The 23960-nt window shown below is 43.7% G+C and overlaps 1 protein-coding gene across 1 annotated transcript; it reads right to left on the bottom strand.

Moving 5' to 3' along the window:
* Positions 1-893: 893 nt before the first annotated feature.
* LIPF (lipase F, gastric type) lies at positions 894-17880 on the bottom strand. Its single transcript, XM_026014823.2, has 10 exons — positions 17848-17880; positions 14874-14989; positions 14578-14695; positions 13560-13758; positions 12886-12995; positions 8202-8338; positions 6542-6688; positions 4366-4437; positions 3445-3516; positions 894-1476 (listed from the first exon to the last, which is right to left on the bottom strand). The coding sequence occupies exons 2-10, from the start codon at positions 14976-14978 to the stop codon at positions 1240-1242; spliced, it is 1197 nt and encodes a 398-aa protein (XP_025870608.1). The 5' UTR covers positions 14979-14989; positions 17848-17880; the 3' UTR covers positions 894-1239.
* Positions 17881-23960: the final 6080 nt, after the last annotated feature.

The following is a 23960-nucleotide window of genomic DNA, read 5'->3' as shown; positions in this document are numbered from 1 at the left end:
AAGAAGACTTCAGACGTTCTAGCAAAGCTCGAGGGGCATGACCCTGTGATAAGAATCCTTAGCAGGTTGTTGTGACTACTCACCATGCTCCGGATACTAGTGAGTACAAGACACCCTCGATCTCACGTATTTCATACATTAAACCCTACCTGTAGCATGATATGTGTGACCCAGAATGCATAATTCATAAAACATGAGGTCACAATATTACAGGATTGATAAAATTTCTCAGGTTAGGCTGTGCTTCATGGAGATTCTGGAAGTTTGGAGGAGCCATTTTTTTGAGGGGAGGGGCATGTACCCACTGGTGGCAGTTGTATCTTCCGACTTACGTGGTCAGTGGAATGCTTCTGGCCCCTGTGGCTGCCAGAACGGTGGCAGGGATGTAAGCAATCTTTTGATTAGCCGTTGCATGTTTCAGGGGCCGAGGTCCAGGGATACGGAGTGGAACAGCAGGAGGGATGGAGCATACACGCTGCACCCTAGTTTCCAGAACCAGGGCTGCCCTGTTGCCTGTTGCTCCTTTCCCTCTTGGAAGTAAAAGTGAGCTGACCTTAATTGAGCTGATACCTTAATTGGCTTTTCATGAGGTCAAATATGCAAAATAGCAAGTAATATCCCCAGTGCACAGAGGGAGAGGGTGAGCAACGTACTCAATCTCAGCCATGCACCCGGGGTGTCAGTATTCAATCCCAGGACCGTCTTTTGGCCACATCTGTGACTCACGTCTCACAATCTGTGTTGGGTTTGGCAGGTGAATGGAATGGGAGGACTGGAAGAGACATTCCACTGCCCCAGGAAGGTGTACTTTCAAGTGTTTCCAGATTCATCTTGGTGAAAAATAAAAAATTTAAAAATGATTTTATTAAGTATTTATTTATTTATTTATTTGAGAGAGAGAGAGAGAGAGAGAGAGCGTGCACGCACAAGCAGGGGGGAGCAGCAGGAGGAGAAGCAGACCCCCCCACCCCGGGCAGGGAGCCCAGACACAAGGCTCCATCCTAGGACCCCGAGATCATGACCTAAGCCGAAGGCAGACACTTAGCCGACTGAGCCACCCAGATGCCCCAAATTTATTATTTTAAATTCAAAATTACTAACGGAAAGATTGTTGATGCTAACACATTTCTGAAATCAAAATTATAGGAACAACCACCGTGTCTCAAACATGTTAGAAAACCACGTGTGAGAAAAGAACGTATTTTGGAACAATAAAAGAATAATTCCTTAAATCTAGAACTACTTATTATCTGTTCCCATCATGGAAACAATTTCATTGTAAACCACTTGAGGGGCATCCATGGCCCAGATAAAGTCCAAGTGATTGTAAGGAGGAATCTTCCTGTGGTAAATGAGATTGGGGAGCTTGGAAAGCAAAAGGTCAACATCGTGAGGGTCGGCCAGCAAGTCGTTGCCACCGTTCCACACTGCGATTGGCACATGCATGTCTGTCAGGTTGTAGTAGGGAGGTGTGCTCTAAAACACAAGAGAGGGAAAAAAAAAATAAAACACCAGAGAGGAAGAACCCGGTTTTTACAGGTGACCGCATTTTAAACCCCAATACTTTTTCTTTGGCCAGAGGCTATGACATTGGCTGATGATTTTTTTTTTTATTGAGATGCAATTGACATAAACATTGTGTTAATTTCAGGTGTGCAACATAATGATTTAATATATGTACGTGTTATGAAATAGTCGCCGTAATGAGTCTAGGTGATGCCCATCACCCACGCGTGGTTATAATGTTTTTTCTTGTGATGGGAACTCTGAAGATCCGCTTTCTTGGCAACTCCCAAATATACAATACAGTTTTGTAAATTGTCACCATGCTGTACTCTACATCCTCAGGATGTATTTAGTTTATAAACTGGAATTTTGTACCTTTGGACCACCTTGACCCAGTTCATCCACCCAGTATCGCTCACCTGTGACAACCACTCATCTGTTCTCTGTCATCTATGAACTCAGCCATTGTTTTTGTTTTCAGATAAACAAAAACATGTAAGTGAGGTCATACAGTATGTGTCTTTCTCTGACTTATTTCACTTAGTATAATGCCCTCAAGTTTGATGCGCATGGCATGGTCGAGTTTTATAAGTAGATTTCTACCAGCGATTGCCCAGAGACAGTCGCCTTTATCCATAGAGCAAAGTAGCTGCGATAGGTTTTAGGTCAGTGCTTTTCAAACTTAAAAGTGCCTGTGAATCACCCGGGGATCTTGTTAAAATGAAGATTCTGACTCAGTACATCTGGAGGAGGAGCCGGGACTCTGCATTCTCGGTGATGCTGGCGCTGTTGGTCCCGGACCACGCCTTGAACAGCAAGGCTTTCGATAGTAATTCTTATAAATTAAAAACTTAGATTTCTACCCAAGCTCAAGGAAGTGGATTTGCTTGGATCGTAACGGTAATAGACTGTCTCTACCCAGACACTCTAAAGTATGATCTTGAAATGCCTTGAGTCATTTATTTTGGCTTTGTATTGATTTACCAGTATGGTCAGTTGGTAGGCCAGTCAGTTCACTGAAGGGGTCGTATTTGTTGAATGCTTACCTGATTTTGCTAATGATCAGATAAAATTCTGATAGAAACTATCATCAGTCCCATTTGCTCTTTCTAAATCACCATTTACACATAGATTTTAAGGAGGTTGAAGCAAGACAAGGGAATAAGTAAGGAATCACCAATTTTACCATTATCGACAGAGAATTTTGTTAGTAATGAGAATTACTAATCCAATATACTAAGTTTTCTATATTTCTATATTCCCATCTTATATAATAGCCAACTCATCATAGCAAGATATTTCATCATATATAATTTTCCATAATATTTTAACACTTCACCATAGTGGAGGATATCCATAATAATAAACCTACTTTCCTTTATTCATGCTCCATTGTTCAAAGAGTTTTCTAAATGCTACCTTCTGGCTCTTAAATTAGTGTCACTGCTCAGTTAGTTGAAGACCATCCTGTGCTGTTTTTTGGCTTGGCCGGAGGGAGGGTGGGTTTGGGATTTGTTATTCCAGGTCCTCTAAGATAAATGCCTCTGATTCCTGGTAGTAGAGCCCAGTAGAAAGGTAGATACAAAGAAAGTCTGTGTCTGGGGAGTTTAAGGAGGCGATGGTTGGGGGGGAAAGTGTTTTCAACAATGTTTGATCTGATGAGGTGTCTTTAAAGATATCAAAATGTCACAAAAGTGGGGGGCAAGGGGGACCTTCTTCTCTACACAGTGCAAGGCTATGGGAGAAGGGAGACGGGCTGATATCTGCATGATGAAGGGATTCCAGGGAAATTACCGCCTACTTTCTAATTGCCTTAAAGATGAGTCTGGGCACCAACATTCCTTTGGAAAATATATGCATGGTCATCGTAATTTCACCTTTAGCCTTTTATAGGTTTGCCTTTCAAAATGTGAACAACGTCAACGTGAAGAAGCTTACCTGATGATAGTGCATCATGTTCTGAACTGGGCTTCCCCAGTCAAAAGCTTGGAATTTCCCGGACTTAACAGCCTAGTGCAGAGAAATGAAGAACACGAGTAAATAAAACCTTTCCTTGCCATGTGGCAAACAAAATTCGAATCCTTCCATTTAGTTTACTTGCAATTCAAAAAATTTTTGAAAAACATTCTTCCCCTTCCAAAAGCTAAGACTATTGTTCACCCAGGACCAGGTACTTGTGCAAGTTTAAATGTGGCTTTGCCTGAAATAATTTTTTTCTCATGAGCCGAGTCATTAAAAGTCCCTCATTTCTTTGCTGCCCAAAGTGACCATTTTCATAAGATTTTATTTTTATTTTATTAGAAAGAATTTTTTAAAGGATGATACAGAGGGGAGAGGTAGAAGGAGAGGAAGAGAGAGAGAGAATCTGAGGCAGATTCCACATTCAGTGCAGACCCTGACCCTGGGCTCCACGTCACGACCCCGTGATCATGACCTGAGCCAAAAATGAGAGTCAAAAGCTTAACTGATTCAGCCACCGAGATGCCCCTTATAGGATTTCCATTCATGTGGATTGGTAGTTATTTTCAGCCGGCAGCCACATACTAAAAAAATTCCCTGCCAGGAACACCTGGCACTATTATAAGACTGTGCTTTAGGTAAAGAGCCAGGGGCTCAGGCACATGGAAGAAATTTTATTTTTATTTTTTCATTTTAAAAATGTTATTATTATTCATGAGAGACACAGGGAGAGAGGCAAAGACACAGGCAGAGGGAGAAGCAGGCTCCCTGCAGGGAGCCTGACGCAGGACTCGATCCCAAGACCCCGGGGTCATGCCCTGGGCTGAAGGCAGATGCTCAACTGTTGAGCCACCCAGGGGCCCCACAAAAGAAGTTTTAACAGCATTTGAGATATGATACCTGGGACCAGTGGAGCACGTTCTGAACCGATGTTCCTGCTGGATTATGTGACAGATACACATCCAAGCGACTCTAGAAAGCAAATGCACACGCATGTATATTTGTTTTCTTAAAAACAGCTAAGATTTACATTTCTCTGGTCCAGGTCAAGTGCCTAAGGGTAGCATTTACCAAAGGACACGAGCACCACAGCTCCATGCTGCTTTAGAGCTCGCAAAGCACACGTGCATGAGCCAGTTGGGTTTGTATCCACTCAATGAGGACAGCTCATCACCCCTTCTATCAAAAATGGGACGCGGGGCTCTGGGAAGTTTAGAAAAACGTCCAATGCCATGCAGTTCGTATTGGGGTAGCGCCAGAGAATTTAATCTGGATCTCTAACTTCTCAGCTTTCTCTCTCCTCTGCCCAGGTGCAGAGTGCAGTAAATATAATGTCCACACACAAGCCTCTTGCTTGGCAGCCCTATACGTGCATATGTAATTATAGATACGTACGTACACATCATGTGTGCGATAGTCGGCACACGTGTATAGGACACATACCATCCTAGTGCTACCCTGCTATCCTAGAAGTGCCCTAATCCACATGGATCAGACTCCGGACGACAACCTGAAATCTGTCTCTGCTGTATAGACTAGTTCGTAGTGGATCTTGGTGGCTCTGTGTAGAGGATCATGGATAGAGTTGAACAAATTGACTATCATCACAGAAGAACGAAGTATCTCTCCACAGAATTTTCATGCAGAAGGATGAAATCGCTAATCTCCTTGGCTCCTCTTGTCTCTATTTTACTATGATTTTTCCCCAGAAGGCTCTTATGGACTCAGTGCAGTAATAAGGGCTGCGCTTTCTTAGTGTGACAAGGGTAGATGGCTCCGTCCTTCCCACATACAACATGACAGACGTTCCCAGAGCCATGGAGATGGAGAAAAGGATGGGACTTTAATTCACTACCCAAAATAGAACCTAAGGAAAGTTCCCTTTGTTCATCTATGTTTTAAAATATCCACAGATTCTGACCAGCATTGGGAAGGAGAACGGGATGTCCTTGATTTCCAAGAGGGCAGGAACGTCTCTGCTTTCACCGTTCTGTTCCCAGTAGCCACAGCACTTAGGAACACCCCATAGATACTGTTTAGTGAGGAGGCACCTGGAGGTAGCATAGACCTTCTTATCAATAAACTTGGTTTCCTCAGGTATTCAAGGGTCTATAACTAAACTGACAATGTTGAGTGAGGATCATTTTCAATGTATAATAGTATTAGTAGCAAAGCATATGTTATTACAACGAGCTATATGCTTTGAACTAGGTTCTATATGCTTGACACACATTTGTTCACTTCATCTCCACAATAATACATTTTGGGGACAAGGAAACCAAGACAGATGAGTCGTGACTCAGCTCCAAAGACAGGATTCGAACTTAGGTCCCTAACCTGAATCCATGCTCTTAAACTACTTTTGATACTGCGTTTTGTCACATATGTTTTATTTATTTATTTATTTATTTATTTATTTATTTATTTATTGTCACATATGTTTTAAAACCCAAACCCAATTCAAAGCAAGTGAAACAGCCAGATAAAGTATATGGACGAAAGCTGACATCAATAGTTGCTCAGAAATAAATTTTATAAAATTTATGGAAATGACTATCAGCACTAAGAACATTTATTCAATGCTCAGACATTGGTGGAGGAGAATGTCAAAAATATCGTTCCATGAATCCCCTCACAGAATTTAAATGTTACACCTTAAGAGGTCAGGAGCAGGTAGTGCTCACTATCTACAGTTTTTTTTCTACATGCTGTTTATTTAGGGGGAACTTGGTGCCAGCATGGAGTTGGAGGGAATGAAACTGGGAGCAATGATGTGACTTCTCTTGGGCTTGAACACAATTCTGAAGCTACTTCTACTTCTCTGGTTGGTTTTTGTTGGTGGTGGTGGTAGGTTTTTTTTTTTTTTTTAAGTAGGCTCCACACCCAGCATGGAGCCCAACATGGGGCTTGACCTCATGACCCTGAGACCAAGACCTGCATCAGATGGTTCCCCAACAGAGCCACACGGATGCCCACTACTTCTAGTTGTTTAAAGTACCATGTCTAATTGGTGGTAGGACAAGGCATCGAAATGTTGCTCAGAATATTCAGAATAGAAATGTCAATGCATACAAACCATGTTCAAGTTCTTAGTGTCAAATCCACAAATGATAAATAGGGCGTTGCTGCAGAGGAGATCCACCGTCTCACGGGAGCACACCTCGGTGGCGAGAAATTGATCGAAGAAGTGGTGTGGGTAGAATATTTTGTTCCCAAATATAAGCTGAAAAATAAAAGCATTGATAGAGGTTTGCAAAAATCAAGCAACGGAGAAGACCCATTAATTCGTCTGGTTGACTGGTTCAGGGGTGAATAGGCTAATGAGATGTTCATGACTCATCATGTCACTTTGGGAATTCTAAATACTTTTCTCATTTAATTCCCACAATAAAGTTGTGGAGTGGACAGATGATCGACTTAGAATATTTATTGTTCCGCTGGGAACATGGTGGCTCCCGGGAAGTGTAAGGCCCAAGGGGTTACAGTCTAGTCGGGCAAATAAGCGTCATGAAATAAGATCATGAAACAACGTGGGAGACATGTCGTGAGTAAGAGCTAGATGCGTGACGTCAGCAGTGAAACACTAAAGGATCCGGAGCAGAATGGTGAGTCTGGGCCACATGGTCCGGAAGCCTCTGGAAAGACAACGAGCTGAAGTGGTCTGATTATTGAAAGTGTTTGCCTCAATTCTTATTGAGGGAGGTATCCCAGCTGTGACCCCATATCGCTCAAGAGGAGACAGGAGAGAGTCAGGGCCCTGTGCTGACTACAACTGGCTGGGCGGTTATGCACCGTACAAGCCGGCATCCTGCCCCAGGCCCTAAGCTTCCGATCGAGGTCCAACATTCGTTATCATCGGTTTTGAACCCGCTGTGCACATGGCCCATCACCAAAGCTGAGCCCAGTAGCGAATAAACACCTGCATCCACGGGACAGTAACTCTACCCAAGGTCATCACGTGCATTCACGCTTTGACCAAGAGCTTTACAAACACGGTTTGACTGCAAGAGAAAGTCTCTTGGGTGCTCGACACACAGTCAGTTCAGAGCGAAAAGAAATGAATCATCCAGAACCACGGGAGGAAAGGGCATCCTGACTCCCCTCAGCCCGCAGGACAACGGTTCCCCCGAAGGAAGCGGTGTCCCGGCCCACGGGTGCTGGCTTCGGCAGGGGGAGAAGTAGGTGATCAGGTGCTGCAGAAGCACAGAGCATCCCCCCAACGAGCCCACGAGGCATGGCTTAGTGCATGCTCCGCGCTCGGGAGCCCCACGTACAGGGGAGCTCGGGTGGGGGGAAGGCTTGCAAAGCCAAGGGCCTTCCAGGGGCCTCCCCGAGCATTGCTTTCCCTCCTCCTTCTCCCCTTCCTTGTCCTTCCCTTTCTTTTCTATCCTTCCCCTTTCTGGTTTCCTTGGTGCAGGTGGTTGAGGCTTCTTCTGTGACTGCTTTTGTTCCTCTCCCCCCTTCCCTGATTGTGGTTTCCATACAGCTAGGGGGGAAACATCGGTGAAGGGGAGGAGCACTCTGGGCCGCTAACCCACAGAAGTGGGGAGATGCAGAGACAAAGGGGGATCCCGCTGGCTGGACGGGGAGTCAGCCAAGGTCGGAGAAATAAAACACACAAGCGCACATCTGCACCGTCGGCCGTGACCCTCCGCCAGGTGTTTCGTTCCCTTTCCATCACTGCGAGACACGCGGACAACTTGGGATCGGAGATTCGGTTACAGAGAATCACATACCTTGAAGAGGAACGAAGGAACGAGCATGAGTTTGTTTAACAGGGTTTGGGTGTACTTCACGGTGGCAACGGGAGCTAATGCATAGAAGGTTTTGATCCGTTTAGCCAGCTTGGGATTGGTGGAAAAGGCGATGAAACCTGAAACAGAACAACACGGGCCAGTGAAGAAGGCGTGTGCGTGTTTTCCGAGCGCGACATTATTTACTCTGAATGCCCTGTACGAAGGAGACGCTGACAGTCTCCGCTTGTTCGAAGAGATCAGATTTTAGTATCTTTGTTTTATTTTCATAGATTCTCTCTGGGAACATGAGGCTAGAACTTGTAAAACGTTATAATAAATTCTTTCATCTGACTGTAGAAAATAGGCCAACTTTACGATTCCCACGGGGTGGCAAAACGCTATTTATACTGCATGTAGGTCTTGAGGAGTTCAAATTCATGTCATTACAGTGAGATAATTAATCGGCATTTACTATGAGTAGGGTATGGAAGTAGGAAGATTAAAAACTTTTGAAATCTGACCAACTGAGATTTGAATCCTGGCTATGTGGTTTATTAGCTTTGTGACCTTGGACAAGTCACCTAAAGGCGAAGAGCCTCATTTCCCTCATCCTAAATATGGGGCTAATAGTGAGTGCTTCAGTAGGTTTTTTGGGGGGGGAACCAAATGAGGTGAATTATGGAAGGTATTTCCCAGGACACTAGGCACAGTGTGTAAATGCTGGGTAAGTGAGTAGCCACAATAATTCAAACATTTCAAACATGGTGAATATATTCAGCTCTTGTCTGTAGTTAATTCCTTTGTGTTTTTTTGTTTTGTTTTGTTTTAGATTTTATTTATTTATCCATGAGAGACCCAGAGAGTGAGGCAGAGACACAGGCAGAGGGAGATGCAGGCTCCATGCAGGGAGCCCGACGGGGGACTCGATCCCAGGACCCCAGGGTCATGCCCTGGGCTGAAGGCAGATGCTCAACCGCTGAGCCCTCCAGGTGTCCCTAGAGTTACGTGGTATTATGAACAGTAGCATATTAGTAGCCTGGGCTGTGAGCTAAGCTCTATATGGTCAAACTACATAGGACAATCTCTCTCCACGGTTAATAACATTAATTAAGACATTAATTAATTTTCTAGGCATTAAAAATGTCCTGGGGAAAAAAAAAAGATTTTCAAATGTAAACACCTACCTTGGCCTAATTCTACTTGAGGAAGAATGGTCTTTGCAAGGATCCTATGTTTGGGAAGGGATCCTTTACCTGCTTGCCCCAATCTGCAGATTTTCACCCAGAGGAAACAAGAATCACACATGAAGAGTTTGCAGGGGTGTCTAGAGGTCCCTGCACTGTCAGGACGGGCGACTTCTCAGAATATGCTCGCTTGCTCCCAATAAACAATCCTCTTTGAGACGTGATTCTAACAGGATACTTCTCCCACTTCTCAGTACGCGCGGAAGATTCGGAGATGCAAATTCAGAGCGGAAACACCTTCCAGAAATCTATGCATGCGCCAATAGCAATGACAAGTCCCACGTCAGTGACAAAGAAGAATGGAATGTTCAAAGTTCAAATGACTCCAAAGAGCGGTAGTTTGGGGTCATTTAGTGTCAGTTCTACTCATCTCAATAAATCCTGGGAAATAGTTTGCCTTGCATCTCGAGTTTCATAACCCTGGATCATTGAGAGAAGTTTAAACTCTATTCGATGTGTGCTGTTTAAAAAAAGCAGCAGTGTGTCAAAAGTCAAGGCGGATTTCCCTCCAAAACGGTGAAATTTTGGAATGGTTTGAGAAACAGAAGGAGTCAATTTTAGTAATCTAGAACATCTCCCCCTTTTTAATAAAGGATTGTGAGGAGTTCCTGGATGGCCCGTTGGTTGAGCATCTGATTCTTGGTTTCTGCTCAGGTCGTGATCTCAGGGTCGTGGGATCCAGCCCCCGAGGGGCTCCACGCTCAGTGGGACGTCCGCTTGAGATTCCCTTCCTGCACACGCATGTGCTCCCTCTAAAATAAATAAATAAATCTTCTGTTCTTAAAAAAAAAAAAGGATTTTGAGTCAACCGTTGACCACGTGTGACTGATGCTGTGCTGTAACTGCCCAGATTCCTCTTCCTGCCTGAGGCCTTTGTCCAACCCCAGGGGCGGGGACGGTTGTGACTCCTCTCTGATTTCCCTTTTGCTCAAGAGAATCCAAGGTTGTCAAAGGATTCAAGGGAATCCCTTTCCCAGGGCACGTGTGCATCAAATGCTGGTCGGCAAGTCGGGAAAAAGGCTGGGCCGCCTAGTCCCAGTCAAGACTCTGAAGAGCCATCTCCTACAGCTTCAACGGGGCCTTCATGGGATGGTGTCACCTTCTCCCTCTGACTATTCTCGCTTCTCTGCCCTTGGCCCCAGAGGTGTTTGTTTATAAAACGCCCTGGATACCAATCCTCATCTCCCTGGGAACTGTGCCCAAGGCCTCACGGACCTTTTCCTTTAAAATTCTATAGGTAAGGGATGCCTGGGTGGCTCAGGGATTGAGCGTCTGCCTTGCACTCACATGGTGACCCCGGGGTCCTGGGATCGAGTCCCAGCACTGCTTCTCCCTCTGCCTGTGTCTCTGCCTCACTCTCTGTGTCTCTCCTGAATAAATAAGTAAAGTCTTTTAGAAAAAATAGGAAATGATTTTTAAAATTAAACTAAATTAAATTTTATAGGTGAGAGGCACCAGCGGGTCAGTCGGGTCAGTCGGTTGAATGTCTGCCTTGGGCTCAGGTCATGACCTCGGGTCCCAGGGTGGTTCCGGCTCAGAGCGGAGTCTGCTCCTCCCCCTGCTGGTGTGCTCCCTCACGTGCTGTCTCTCTCTCACTTTACATAAGTGAATAAAATCCTTAAAGTTCTATAGGTGCGATGCACGCACCCAGCTGCTGCTTCACCTGCTTCCCTGCGTAGACATCTACACAGGGCTGCTCTGAAGGCTTGGCTTCCCACGGGCCAGGTCAGCAGCCACGGTGAGGCCTGCACAACACACGGACACACATCGTGGCTCCTCCCCAGTGGCCCTTCCCCCTCCCTCCGTCGCTCTCTCCGTCATGCTCTCGGGCTCACCTGGTGCAGCTGTCACCCGACCGGGCCTGTGCGGTTGTCCCTACACTCGACCTGCTGCCAAATCCCTCCCTGACTTCAGGCCACAGGACGCCTCGGCAGCCCCCTGCACAGTTGGCCTCCTTCTCCTTCTTAGAACTCATTCTCCCCCCGCCTCCACACCAGGTCCCCCCGCTTCCCTCCCAGCGCTGTCACCATCGTGTCTCGCTTCTGCATCTGATTCCTCCCCATCCTCCAAAGTAAGGGTGGCCTGGGCCTTGTCCCTTGGGCTCCTCCTCTCTCCAGTCAGAATGTGCTCCCCTGGTCGTTGCATCCTGGCTCACGTACATTTCGGGGTTTTCAGTCCGGTCCTCTCCCCTGAACTCCAGATTTATATCACCACCCGACTGCGTAGCCCTCCACTTCGATTTCCAACGGGTGCCTGACAGCCAGCAGCCAGAAAACAGGGCCCCCGCCCTCCAGACCCTATAGAGCCCTTGTCACCACCGACCCCTCGGGGCTGGGCATCCCCGTGGCTCCGGGTGCTCAGGCCACAAATCTTGTGTCATCCTGGACTCCTTCCCTTATACCCTGAACCTGATGTAGAGGCAAGTCATGTAGGTTCCACCTCCAGAACCCAACTGTGCACCTGCATCCGGGTCACTGCCAGGCCTCGAGAGGGTTACTCTGAGCCCCTTGCTGGTTCCTCTACCCTGGCCTTTGTTCCTCACCAGCAGCTGGAGGGGATCCTGTCAATGGGGCCGTGTAACCTCTGATCCCGAGGAGGAGCCTGAGGTCGGATCCTGGAACTCCTGTCTTCAGAGCTGGAGTTCCCTGTGGTCCCCTTTGCACTCAGAGTGAGAGCTGAAATCCCTACCACAGCCCGAAAGCCCCGAGCTGTCCGGCCTCCTAGACCGCACCCCCACCTAGGCTCTTGCTTTGCGTCCGATGCAGCTACACGGTGAGGCGCTTCATCCATCTCCATCCCTTGAACAGGCTGCAACCTCGGAGCCTGTGCACCTGCTGTTCCCTCTTCCCAGAGCACAGTCTCTCAGGCATGCACGGTGCCCCCCACCCTCCCGCCCCAGGGAGTGCTGGTGCTGTTCTCGTCTGCACTCTCTGCGTCCCCTCTGACGCTCCCAAACAGCCTGTCCTGATTTACCTGCTTCCCGTGGCATCACCATACCCAACCTACTCCGTATTTTACTTTCTAATCCTTGTTACTCTCCGCCTCCCCCTAGAGCATACAGGGACAGAAAGCCTCATCTACCTTATTTATTGCTATGCTCTTAGGACATGTTGCGAACGCTCCATAATTGTGGTTGAATGGATGGAGTAAGTTCCGCCTGGAGGTCGTGAGGGTGTCTCAGAGCGTGGGCTCGGGGGGCTGGTTGTCTGAACTGGTGGCTCAGCTACCCAGTCCGTCTACCTGCGTCGCCTTGCACAAACTATTCACTCTCCCGTTTTGTTTCCCATACATACAATAGGAATAATCATTGTCCCTATGTTGTGGGACGTTACTTTACATGATGAACAGAAAGCAATTGACATGGCCACCAACACGCCGGCATGGCCACTGGGAAGGGGTCCCCACAGGCCAGATCACCCACATCAGCTGTTTTTACCCACCAATGGTGGTGCCCTGGGAATGGCCAACGTAGTGTAGCTTGTCCTGTCCCGTTTTCTTCAAGATGAAGTCAATGGTGGCGGGAAGGTCATATTTAGCCATCTCGTCAAAGCTGCAAGAAGAAAAGGGACAGAATACAAGTGAATACATTTCCTCGCTATATTTCTAAAGGTCAAGCATTTCTATAGCCAAGCCTCTCTTTGGGAAATAGAAAACCAGGCTCTCGAAGCATCGCTGCTTCTAGGCCGTTAGTGTCAGGTGTTTGGGCAGGGGCTTCTTAGAACAGCCGATGTCATTTCTGAAGCAGAGCGTCCCAGCTGCCACTGGATGCAAACAGGCGGCGTCTGTAGGTGGGGATTCTTTCCATCGCTAAACACGAACGTCAGATTTAATGCTCCTGCGTGAGCCGCGCCAGTGCCCCAGCAAGGGAGTCACATCTCCCTCTCAATCACTCCCCACACATCGCCTAGGACCATCTTTTGAAACGGGAAGTGGGCTTCTGCTACCCGCTTGTTGGAGACCTTTGGATCAGGATAAAAATCACCTGGTTTTTTCCTACTCAGAGCGTCATACGTTAAAACGGGACTGGAGCGGCGTTCGTGCTCGCGAATCCCCGTGCTTTTTCAACTCCATGCTTATTTTTAATTGTCCGTCTTTAATTGTCCCTTTTCTTTACCTGAAAGCCCAGAATTCAACGGAGTCTGGCGAGTAGTACAGATTCCTCCTGGCCCAGGTGTTGCCCCTGCTGTTCCCCAGCCACACGTCGTACCCGGCGTCGGCCAGGATGAAGGCCAGGCTGTTGTTGGGCAGGTTGGAGATCCAGTTTGTGGCTGATGCGAGCAAACCGTGTTGCAAAAATGCAACAGGTCTCTGGCCTGAGAAAGGAGATCGTATCCAAGCTTTATATACTCATTTCTCTTTTTGACAAACATGAAGATGGAAATGGGCTTTCGGACGAGTAGAGTTCATCTGCTTGATTGAGTTGAATATTTGGATCTATTATCTGAATTATGGGGGGTGGTCTCTCAAGTGGCAAAATGTATCAGACTGCGTTTCAAACAAGTGCAGTTTACCGTCTGCCAATTATACCCCAGAAAGCTGTTGAAAACCTTGTATTCGAGGGAAATTCAGCATGACGTCAGTTTCAGTGGATTGTGAGTGGGAAAGTGATAGGGATCCTGCTAACTCTACTCTTTTAGATTTCACGATTCTCCCACAATGAGAAGAAGATACGTTTTTATTTAAATCACCTCCATCTGTTTAGGAAACGAGCCTCAAGTCGCCTCCCCATCCTTCCTACTGCAACGCCCATCCTGGCTGACTTCCTGATACCCCAGGACTCGGTGTGGTTATTATTCCTAGAGCAAGTTTTCCTTGCCCTCCACTGGCTGAGCTGGGCACTTTTGCCAGAACTCCTGGTGTAATATCCTCTGTAGAGTGCTAGCTCTAGCGTTGCACTTATCACGTGTTATTATAACCATCTGGTCACGCATCTCATTGGCTTGATGGTGATCTCTCTGAAGATTGATATTAGGCTTCGTCACTGTTGCATTTCCAGAATGAGCAAGACTCATTATGTCATAGGGAGCAATGAAAGGAGGAAGGAAGGGAGGAAAGGAACATGGATGGAATGCAGGGAAGAAAAGAGAGAGGGTGAGAGGAAGGGAGAAAAAGGGAGGGAGAAAGGATTATACCTATATTCTCTGAATTTTTCCTCCCATAAGGAATTCTGTCGATCCCAAGGATATAACCGTCTTCGGTCACGACTTCATATTCCTCAGTTGGGTATCCCCAGTAGGTGATCATCTGACTCTGATGAGGAAAAACAAAGCTTTCTGTTTTAGCTGAGTTTTTAAACACATCTAGTAAGTAGTTACTGTTAGCTGTTCTTGATCAGTCATGGAAAAGCTTCAATGCGCCACGATTCTAAGTCATGGCAGGAGCTCTTGGTTCTGTAGGATCCCCTCCCCCCACCCACCTGGGAACTTACTATATTCATGGTCACTTCAGGGTTTGTGGGATGTAATTTTCCAAATAAACCATGTGTGGTTCCAAGTGTAGATATCAAACTCGCCGCTGTTAATAGCAGCCACATTGTGGTCTTGCCTGAAACACAAGAGTAACGGGTGCCATGGGTATTAGCCCTTTACACTTTCATGATGCTTGTATTTTGTGCTAATTTGACCTTCATTAAAACTGTACAAAAGCTTAGGTTTGATTATATTCTGTGGGGCAATGAACTGGGACGGGAGGATGGCCGCATAGGTGTTTTAATGCCTCATGTGTTTTCACTCTACTCGATTCCTTTTAAGAATGGTTCTTACTTGGTTTTCAAGTCATATTGAGCACATCTTAATTGATAAAAATATCTTCAAATTCTCTGGCACTACATTCTATTATATTCTTGTTCTGCCTTATTTTTTAAGGTTTTGGCCAACTTATTTTGAGAGCCCAAAGTCCTGGGGCCGGGGGGGCATTGTGCAAACATTTGATTTTCCTAGATTCAGTCTCAATATAACACCCATTCCAACCCCTCATGATGTTTTTAATACAGCTTATAAATACTTATTAATCTGAGGTGATTATATGGGACAATTCCACTTCTGGGTATTTATCCAAAGGAAACAAAAAAACCACTAACTCAACAAGATATCTGCACCTCCATGTTCACTGCAGCATTATTTGCAACAGCCAAGCCATGGAAACAAACTAAGTGTCCGTTGATGGATAAATGGATAAAGAAAATGTCACACACACACACACACACACACACACACACACACACACACAAATACTATTATCAACCTTTAAAAAGAAGGAAGTCTTTCCATAGAGGACAATATGGATAGACCTCGAGAGCATTATGTTCAGTGAAATAAATCAGACAGTGAAAGACACATACCGTATGGTCTCACTTATGTGTCACATTTAAACAAACAAATCCCTAAACAAAAGCCAAACAGCTGAACTCATGGATACAGAGAATAGATTGGTGGTTACCAGAGGCAGGGAGGTAGAAAGGGAATGAAAGGGGATTAAAAAGTATAAACTCCCAGTTATAAAACAGATGTCAGGGGGATATAATATACAGCATGGAGACTATAGTTAGTGTATTATATTTTTTAAGTTGCTAAAAGAGTAGATCTTAAAAGTTTTCATCTCAGGAAAAAATGATTCTGTAACTGTATGGTGATGGGTGTGAACTAGACTTATTGTGGTGATCATCTTGTAATACATACAAATATCGAATCCTTAATGTTGTAGACTTGAAATTGATATAATGTTGATCAATCATATTTGAATTAAAAAAGAAAAAGAAAAAATACTATAACACTCTCTCCCCACAGAGAAAAAAGTGAAGCAGATACATTTGTATTTATATGAAAAGTTATCTCAGATGGATTATAAAAACAAGGCACAGAATACAGTTCATTTGGTAGATGCAGTATAGTGTATGCGATACCATTTATGAAACTAAAAGCGCATCATTTGAAAAGTAAAACAAGAACACCATAATTATTAGGTTTCCTGTACCTATAACATAGTACACCCCAGTGACAAAATGTCCTTGCTATAAAATGAATGAATTTTTTGCTTTGAGTTACGTGAAAAACTGGATTGCTCAACTTAAAATTGATCAGCCTTGCTTGTCAACATGTGGTCCTTGAGGCAGCTGGTCAGCATTTTCTCTTGGACAATAAGGAATTCCCCATACACTCAGACTTACTAGAACTAAACTGATGTTCTTTTCCATTTTTACATCTTGATTGAAATTACAATTTTAAACTTTTTTCCAAATGGGCACTTTTATGGCCCACTACTTTTCTGATCTTGTGATGCTAATTATCACTTATTTCTCAGCATAGACAAAATATTTGACATTAGATCCAGAACATCTAACCTCCCTTCTATGTGTAACCACCAACCACAAGTTTGAGAATCCTCAGATATTAAATTGCTGAAAAAGCCTCAAGGGAGAAGAGATATTTCCCCTCAAATATTTGAAGAGACACCACATGGAGGACAGTTTTAAATCAATTCATTTTTAGTGTGTAGGAAATAAGTCTTTCCATAAATATTTGCTAAGAAACTGCTAAGTGTTGGGGTCCTGAGTGGCTCAGTTGGTTAAGCGTATGCCTTCAGCTCAGGTCATGACCTCAGAGTCCTGAGTCTGAGCTTGGGGTTGGGCTCCCTGCTCAGCTTGGAGTCTGTGTCCCCCTTTCCCTCTGCCCCTCCCAACCACTCGTGCTTTCTCTCCTTTCTAAAATAAATAAATAAATAAATAAATAAATAAATAAATAAATAAATAAATCTAAAAAAGAAAAAGAAACTACCAAGTATCAGGAACAATATTTGGTGGTCACACATGGAAAGATTTTAATTCCGCATAGTGAAGAGCTTTGTAAGACTTGGGTCATTGGACTCAAGTGGGAGTCTTTGGAAAGAGGTGATTTCTCAGTTGCTGATGTTTCAACAAAGGCATATAGCCATTTGTCAGAGTTCATATCGAACACTTAGCATAGTCTCCAACCAACTAGAAAACCACACTGAAGCTCTCAAGACCTCAATCTGACCCTCTGGTCCAAGAGTTTGGCCCTTTAGTTAGTGTAGGATTAGATAAAATAGTGTCTCTTACAAATGGATTTTTAACCATGTTTCTACAAAGATATTTTAGAAAGGGACAAACTTGTACATGAAGGCCAACCAGCAGTTTTTCAACATTCAAAATGCTGAATTAATAAGCAAATCTGTCATCTAGTAATTAATAAGTTCACATACAAATAAAAAAATCCAAGAATAAATAAGACCTTAGAAGAATGATCCCTAACTTAAATAGACACATTTATATTAAGATAAATATACAACAAATATGAACACTTTTTAAAAATGCAAGAGTTGTGCTATAGGAAATAATGAGTTCAATAATTCAAATATGAATTTTGCCCAAAAGAAGTTATACTCACGGTCTCCTCAGAAACAAGATTATGTTTCTCTTGAAGTGTAGTGTTTTGGTCAACGTTGCCTTTACTTCTTATATACAAAACCTTCCATAATGGCCAGGATTACTCAGCCACTGATTACATTTCCATAAATCTTAATATCTGGACATAATCTAAATATCAGAGGACAAACCTAAAAATCAAATACCACATTGATTTTCACATATTGTTGAGTTAGCACCTTACCTTTAACTTCTACGAACCACAAATATTGGCCAAAGGAGGTATGGCTAAAAATTATTTAGGGAGCATTGAAAGTGATTCTTGATAAGCTTAAACATATAGAAAGTGTTGAACCAAAGGTATAAGGCAAAAGATTATGGAGTGAAGCCCAGATAAAGGGATTTCAGATGACAAAGGGCCTCCTCTTGTTCTTTAAAAATACAGTGCATAAACGATTCTGACTGGATACTTAAATGACTGCCTGCAAATGAATGTAATCAGCAAGGATTAGTGTGTTATTCTGGTCTTTGACCAGGGTCTCTAACTCACCAGATAATGATCTAGCTCATATATGAAACCCAGCCACTGCCCTTTAAAAACATATGGGTGGTGTCATTTTCTTCATATAAGATCATTATCTGGAGATTGAACAATGTAACTGTGTTAATAAATGACCCGGAAAATTAAAAAATGAGTCCTTCAGAAATACAAGTGATCCTTTGCAACCTTCACAGGCCCCTGTAGCTCACAGAGAGAGGGACAGGGAATCCTGCCTGGGCTTTTAAAAATAGTTTGCCGTGCATTAGGAATCACCATTTTTTAAGAAGTCCTTAAACTGCTGGCAGAAAGAGTGAAGGAATAACTGCTGCTGGAAAGCTATAACAGCAACTTCTCGCCAAGAACACTCATACAGCTGACTGGGTTTGCTTGCTTTGAATAAACTAGGAAAAAGTTAGGGTTTATCAAATGCCACATGTATTTGCATGTTTTTATGTTTCTAATATCTTGGCTTCACTGAACTCTAGTTGATTGTCATCTACCGTAAGAGATTTTCAAAAGGAGAAGACAGTGAGTGACACAGCCTGTGAGGGCCGGCAGGGATCAGGAAGGTTCTGGCAGCTATCCTAATGTCATCTGAATTTACCTCACCAGTGTATGACAAGCAGATTGACCGTGTTTCTCATGTCCTAGTTCGTGTGCATTTGAGCAGGAGAATGCAGGATGCATTCCCTTGGCCCTTTACTGTAGTTGGAAAGGATTTGGGGTCAGAGTGTGGGCATATATGAACACGAGCAGTCTTTTGAAGAGATCCGTGATTCCTGCCGTGACAATGCAGCCAAATGGCCAAACACTTCTTGATAAGTGTGACCTTAAATTCTGATTGGTTAGGGGTAATCGTGGCAGTCTTTGAAACTAGGAAAGGGGAGTAGGTTTCTGTGTGCTGGGCACATGAAGGGCCATGAGGAAGCATGTGTCTCCTTACTGCACCAGCCCCGCTACTCTCCCTCAGCCTGCTCACTGTCCTTTCAGCCTTGCAACTGTCTTTCATGTACACACAGTTCTCAGCACAGCCTTCATTTCCCTGACACTGTTTATCATCTCTCAGCCTTGGGCTTGTCTGCGTTCTGTGAGCGTTACAATGGAATCCGAGGGTTATCCCTTTTGTAGGACTTACTGATTGACAGGCTCTTTGTTAGATCTCTTGTCTTGGCCACAACACACACATGGAAACTCCTTAACTGTGGGGGTTCCACCTTGTTTAATCAACCTTCTATCCCCATGGCCTACCCCTTGCCTGGAAAAAAGTACATGATCCATAGCTATATGGATGAAAAAATGATTAAAGGAAGAAAAAGAATTGCCAAATCATCTATACACATGCATGAGCATACCAAATACACTTTGTGATAGTAAACTACCCAATGGAGATTTAAAAATCTAGGGGGACTCCTGGGTGGCTCAGCAGGGCACCTGTCTTCAGCCCAGGGTGATCCTGGAGTCCTGGGATCAGGCCCCTTGCATGGAACCTGCTTCTCCCTCTGCCTGTGTCTCTGCCTCTTTCTCTCTCTTTCTCTGTGTGTGTGTGTGTCTCATGAATAAATGAATAAAATCTTTTAAAAATAAATAAATAAAAATCTGATTATTTCAATGCAAATCGAATGTAGAAAAGGATATTAAAATATACATAAGAAAAATATACATGTATTAATTTATTGCTACATCTTATTTTTTATGCCGATGATAAAAAATTTTACTAATGGTAACAAAAGGCCATTTACAAGCTACTGAAATAAAACACATGAGTTAAGAGTCATACAAATTGTTCCTTTGAAACCATCTTGATCCCACGATCTTGGGATGGTCATTATCAGAAACTAGTGATGCAATTAATGTTTGAGTCTTTAATTAGGACAAAGGAAAACATGAATCTGGTGTGAAAAGCATTTTTGGATGAGACTATAATGTTGAAAGAAGAGGTCAAGGGCAGGAGGAATGGTCGTACACATACAACCGTATGTTGGGTGATTCAAGACAAATCTCATTCACTGGACCTTAGTTGTGTAATAAACATTATACGATATCAATGTCCACCCAACTACCTGGTAGGTTTGTCACATAAATCTCCTGATTACCTTTTGTTGCTTAGGATCTTTTCCTCAAGATTCAGGATTCACTTCAAAGGTCACCTCCATAGGAATATCTGAACCTTCCTGCAGAGTTAACAGTTTCCTCTTCTCATTGTTCTAGGTCCTTATTCGCCCTCCACTGGTGCTTTCCATATTTTAAATATAAGCTGTTTTCCCGTCCAGATGGTGTGTGCTGAGTGAAATGACAGATGGGTAAATGAATAAACACATGAATAGAGATCAAAGGAAATAATATGAAAACAAATGCTTTGGAAAGCTTAAGGAGTCAGAGGAGCAAATGTAGGGTAGTGTCTTCCATAGGGTTTTGTGTTGGCCTTACTGAAGAAATGTAGGATCCATAAGGTGACATATGGATAGAGTCTACAGGCGCTGTCCCGTATAGAGTGTGTGACTTGCTCACGCTTGTCTCTGGACAGAGGAAAGTTGTGCGATACCTAAACACACAGCTTTAGGGTCAAAACCCCTGAGTTCAAATTCTCGCACGGTCACTTGTTGCCTCGATAGATTTACATCGGTTTCAGCCTCTCACTTCTCCCATTTGTAAAGTCAGGATGACAGTGCCTACTGCTCAGATGGCTTTTATGAATATTAAATAAGATAATTGATACATCACAAAGCATCAGGCATGGCACAGATACTGAGGAAATGACCCTTTATAATTTTCATAATGAAAAATTTGACTGATTGCTAAAGGCTTCATTCATCACTTATTCTTCTGAGCCCTTATCATATGCTTGAAACTCTCAGGAGCTAGAAATAAAATCTTAAAAGTGGTGAACCAGGTTTGTGCTCTCCAGGAGCTTTTATTTGGGGCCATAGGGAGATGATACTGAAATGGATACAAGTCTTAGTAGATTGTAAAAGGGCTTGAGGAAGTAAAGGACTCCGTGAAAGAGAACACCATTTAGGAGGGACAGGTCGGAAAGGTTTCTCTGAGGACAGAGCTGGGACCAAGTGACAAGAAGGAACCAGTCTTGTGAAGAGTCTGTGGAAAAGCCTTCTGGGCAGAGGTAAGAGCAAGTTCAAAGACCATGATGTGCAAAAAGACTTGTCATGTTGGAGGGACTCTAAGAGGCTGCCAGTGTGGCAGGGATCTGATGAGCAAGGGCGACAGACAGGGTCCATTCACGTGGCTCACTGAGTCTGTGATGAGGATTTATCTGATTTCACTTGAAGAGTTGAAAGGCATCTAGCAAGGGAGTATCTTAACTTGGTATTGTTTTTAACAATCAACCAAGAGGTTGTGTGAAAGAAATTGGGGGGAAAAAAGGAGATTAGGATGAGGACAGGAACACCAGTTAGATGCTTCTGCAATGCTACAGGTGAGAGACGATAGAGTCATGATCAGAGTAGTAATAGAGAAGGTTAAGAGCTCAAGAAGTACTCTGTGCTTAGAGACTTTGCTCACCCATCAGATTCGCCAGAGGTCAGGGTGAAGGTAAAAGAGGAAACAAGGGTGATCAAAGGTTCCATCTTGAGAGAAGGTGGTGACAGCTACATAGACATGAAGTGTAAGGAGGGGACTGATGGAGGTTAAAGGTTGAAGGATGCCAAGGCTTTCATTTCTTATACGGTTGACACATCACGGATGAATACAAGTAGGCAATTGACGTTCAAGAAACACCCGTATTGGAGACACAAATGTGGGCGTGATTAGTATACAGATGGCATCTACAGATGGGACCACGCAGAAGAGCAGCTCTCAGTTTAGGTTCCACAGTGGAATCATCCGGGAAACTTTTAAGTGCAGATGGCCAAACCCCAGCCCCAGTCAACTGAATCAGAAGCCCGAGGCTGCTCACTAAGCCTTGGCATTTAAAAAGAAAAACAACACTTCGTGTTCATTCTGATGCATTTGTGAGACCCGAGAACCACGACCCAGGGAGAGACTGCAGAGGGGAAGAGAAGATGGTCCCAGACTGAGCTCCGAGGCATGGCAATACCTCAAGACCAGAGTCCCCGGCAAAGAAACGGACACAGGGCAGCCACGTAGGCCTGAAAACAGCCAGGGTCAGGCCCCTCAAGGAGATTGTTGTGAACAAGTATGGCTAGCTGGTTTCAAGGTCACTAAGGGGTCAACTATGGTGAGGGTGGATATAATGTTCTTATATTTATTTTTTATTGAACCATATATACATACGGTAAATTGTATACATCTTAGGTATACATTAGATTATTTCGTGTACATGCACATACTGCTGTAACCACCATCCAGGTCACAAAATGGGATGTTTCCAAAATTCCATAAGGATCTCTTGTGTTCCTTGGAGCTTCCTACCTCCCTCCCCCTCAGGAAGTAACTGCTTTTTTGACTTATCTAGCTATGGGATATATATATATATATATATATATATATATATATATATATAGTGGTTACAGCAGCACGTGCATGTGTCTAATGTATATTCCTAAATTCCTCATCAGTGGATTCTATAGTGTGTTCTTCATATTTTGCTTCTTTTGTCCAACATTATTTTTGTGAGCTCCATCCATTGTTACTTCATACATGAGTAGCTTATTCTTTTCTAATTTTCTAGTTTGCTATTGTACAAATTGACCACGGTTGGTCCATTCTCCTATTGGGAGATAGGAGGTAGATATTTAGGTCTCTAATTTATCAGAATTTATGAATAAAGCTACTATACATGTCTTTTGATGGACATGTTTCCATCTTTATGGGGTCCATTCTTAGGGATGGAATTATAGCGTCATTAAGATACGTGCACCCCCTAAATTAATTAGATCTTGACACAGAGTTTTACAAAGAATTGTAAATTCTTTGTAATTGGTGCCAAATGACACCTCCTTCAGCAATAAATGAGTTCCAGTTTTTCTATATACTCACCAACACTTAGTACAGTCATTTTCTATATTTTTTAAACATTCTGGTAAGTGTGAAATGATATTTCACTGCAGTTTTAATTTTCCTTTCCCTGATTATTTTTTTTAAAGATTTTATTTATTTATAGACAGAGAGAGAGAGAGAGAGAGACACAGGCAGAGGGAGAAGCAGACTCCATGCAGGGAGCCCGATGTGGGACTCGATCCCAGGTCTCCAGGATCAGGCCCTGGGCTGAAGGCAGCGCTAAACCGCTGAGCCACCCGGGCTGCCTCCTTTCCCTGATTAATAGCAAAAGACATTTTTGTAGTCTTACTGGACATTTCAATCCTCTGGTGATGTTCTTGTTTCGATCTTTTAGTCGAATTATCTCTTTTTGTTATTGGTTTGTGAATATTCTCTCTATATTTTGGATATTGATCATTTGTTAGATGCATTTTCTCCTCGTTTCTCAGGGGTTTGCTTTTCCAGTCTCTGAATGGCATCTTTTGGTGAAAAGACAATTCATTCTGATGAAATCTAACTTGTCAATTCTTTTATGGTGCTTCTTGTGTCACATATAAAAAATCTTTGCCTACACCAAGGTCACAAAATTCTGTTTTCCTCTAAAAAACTTTATTGGTTTACCTTTTACATTTAGGTTTGTG

The sequence above is a fragment of the Vulpes vulpes genome, chromosome 10 (genome assembly GCF_048418805.1).
Source record: "Vulpes vulpes isolate BD-2025 chromosome 10, VulVul3, whole genome shotgun sequence".
Taxonomy (NCBI): domain Eukaryota; kingdom Metazoa; phylum Chordata; class Mammalia; order Carnivora; family Canidae; genus Vulpes; species Vulpes vulpes.
This window is presented reverse-complemented; position numbering and strand designations above follow the sequence as displayed.

What these genes read in the sequence shown, in the direction of transcription:
- LIPF (XM_026014823.2), bottom strand. Translation starts at nt 14,978, where the DNA reads ATGTGGCTGCTATTAACAGCGGCGAGTTTGATATCTACACTTGGAACC. An exon ending in ACGTGCTCCACTGGTCCCAG is followed by an intron (nt 3,517 to 4,365) that starts GTATCATATCTC and finishes TCTCTGCACTAG; the next exon opens with GCTGTTAAGTCCGGGAAATT. An exon ending in ACATGATGCACTATCATCAG is followed by an intron (nt 1,477 to 3,444) that starts GTAAGCTTCTTC and finishes CTTGTGTTTTAG; the next exon opens with AGCACACCTCCCTACTACAA.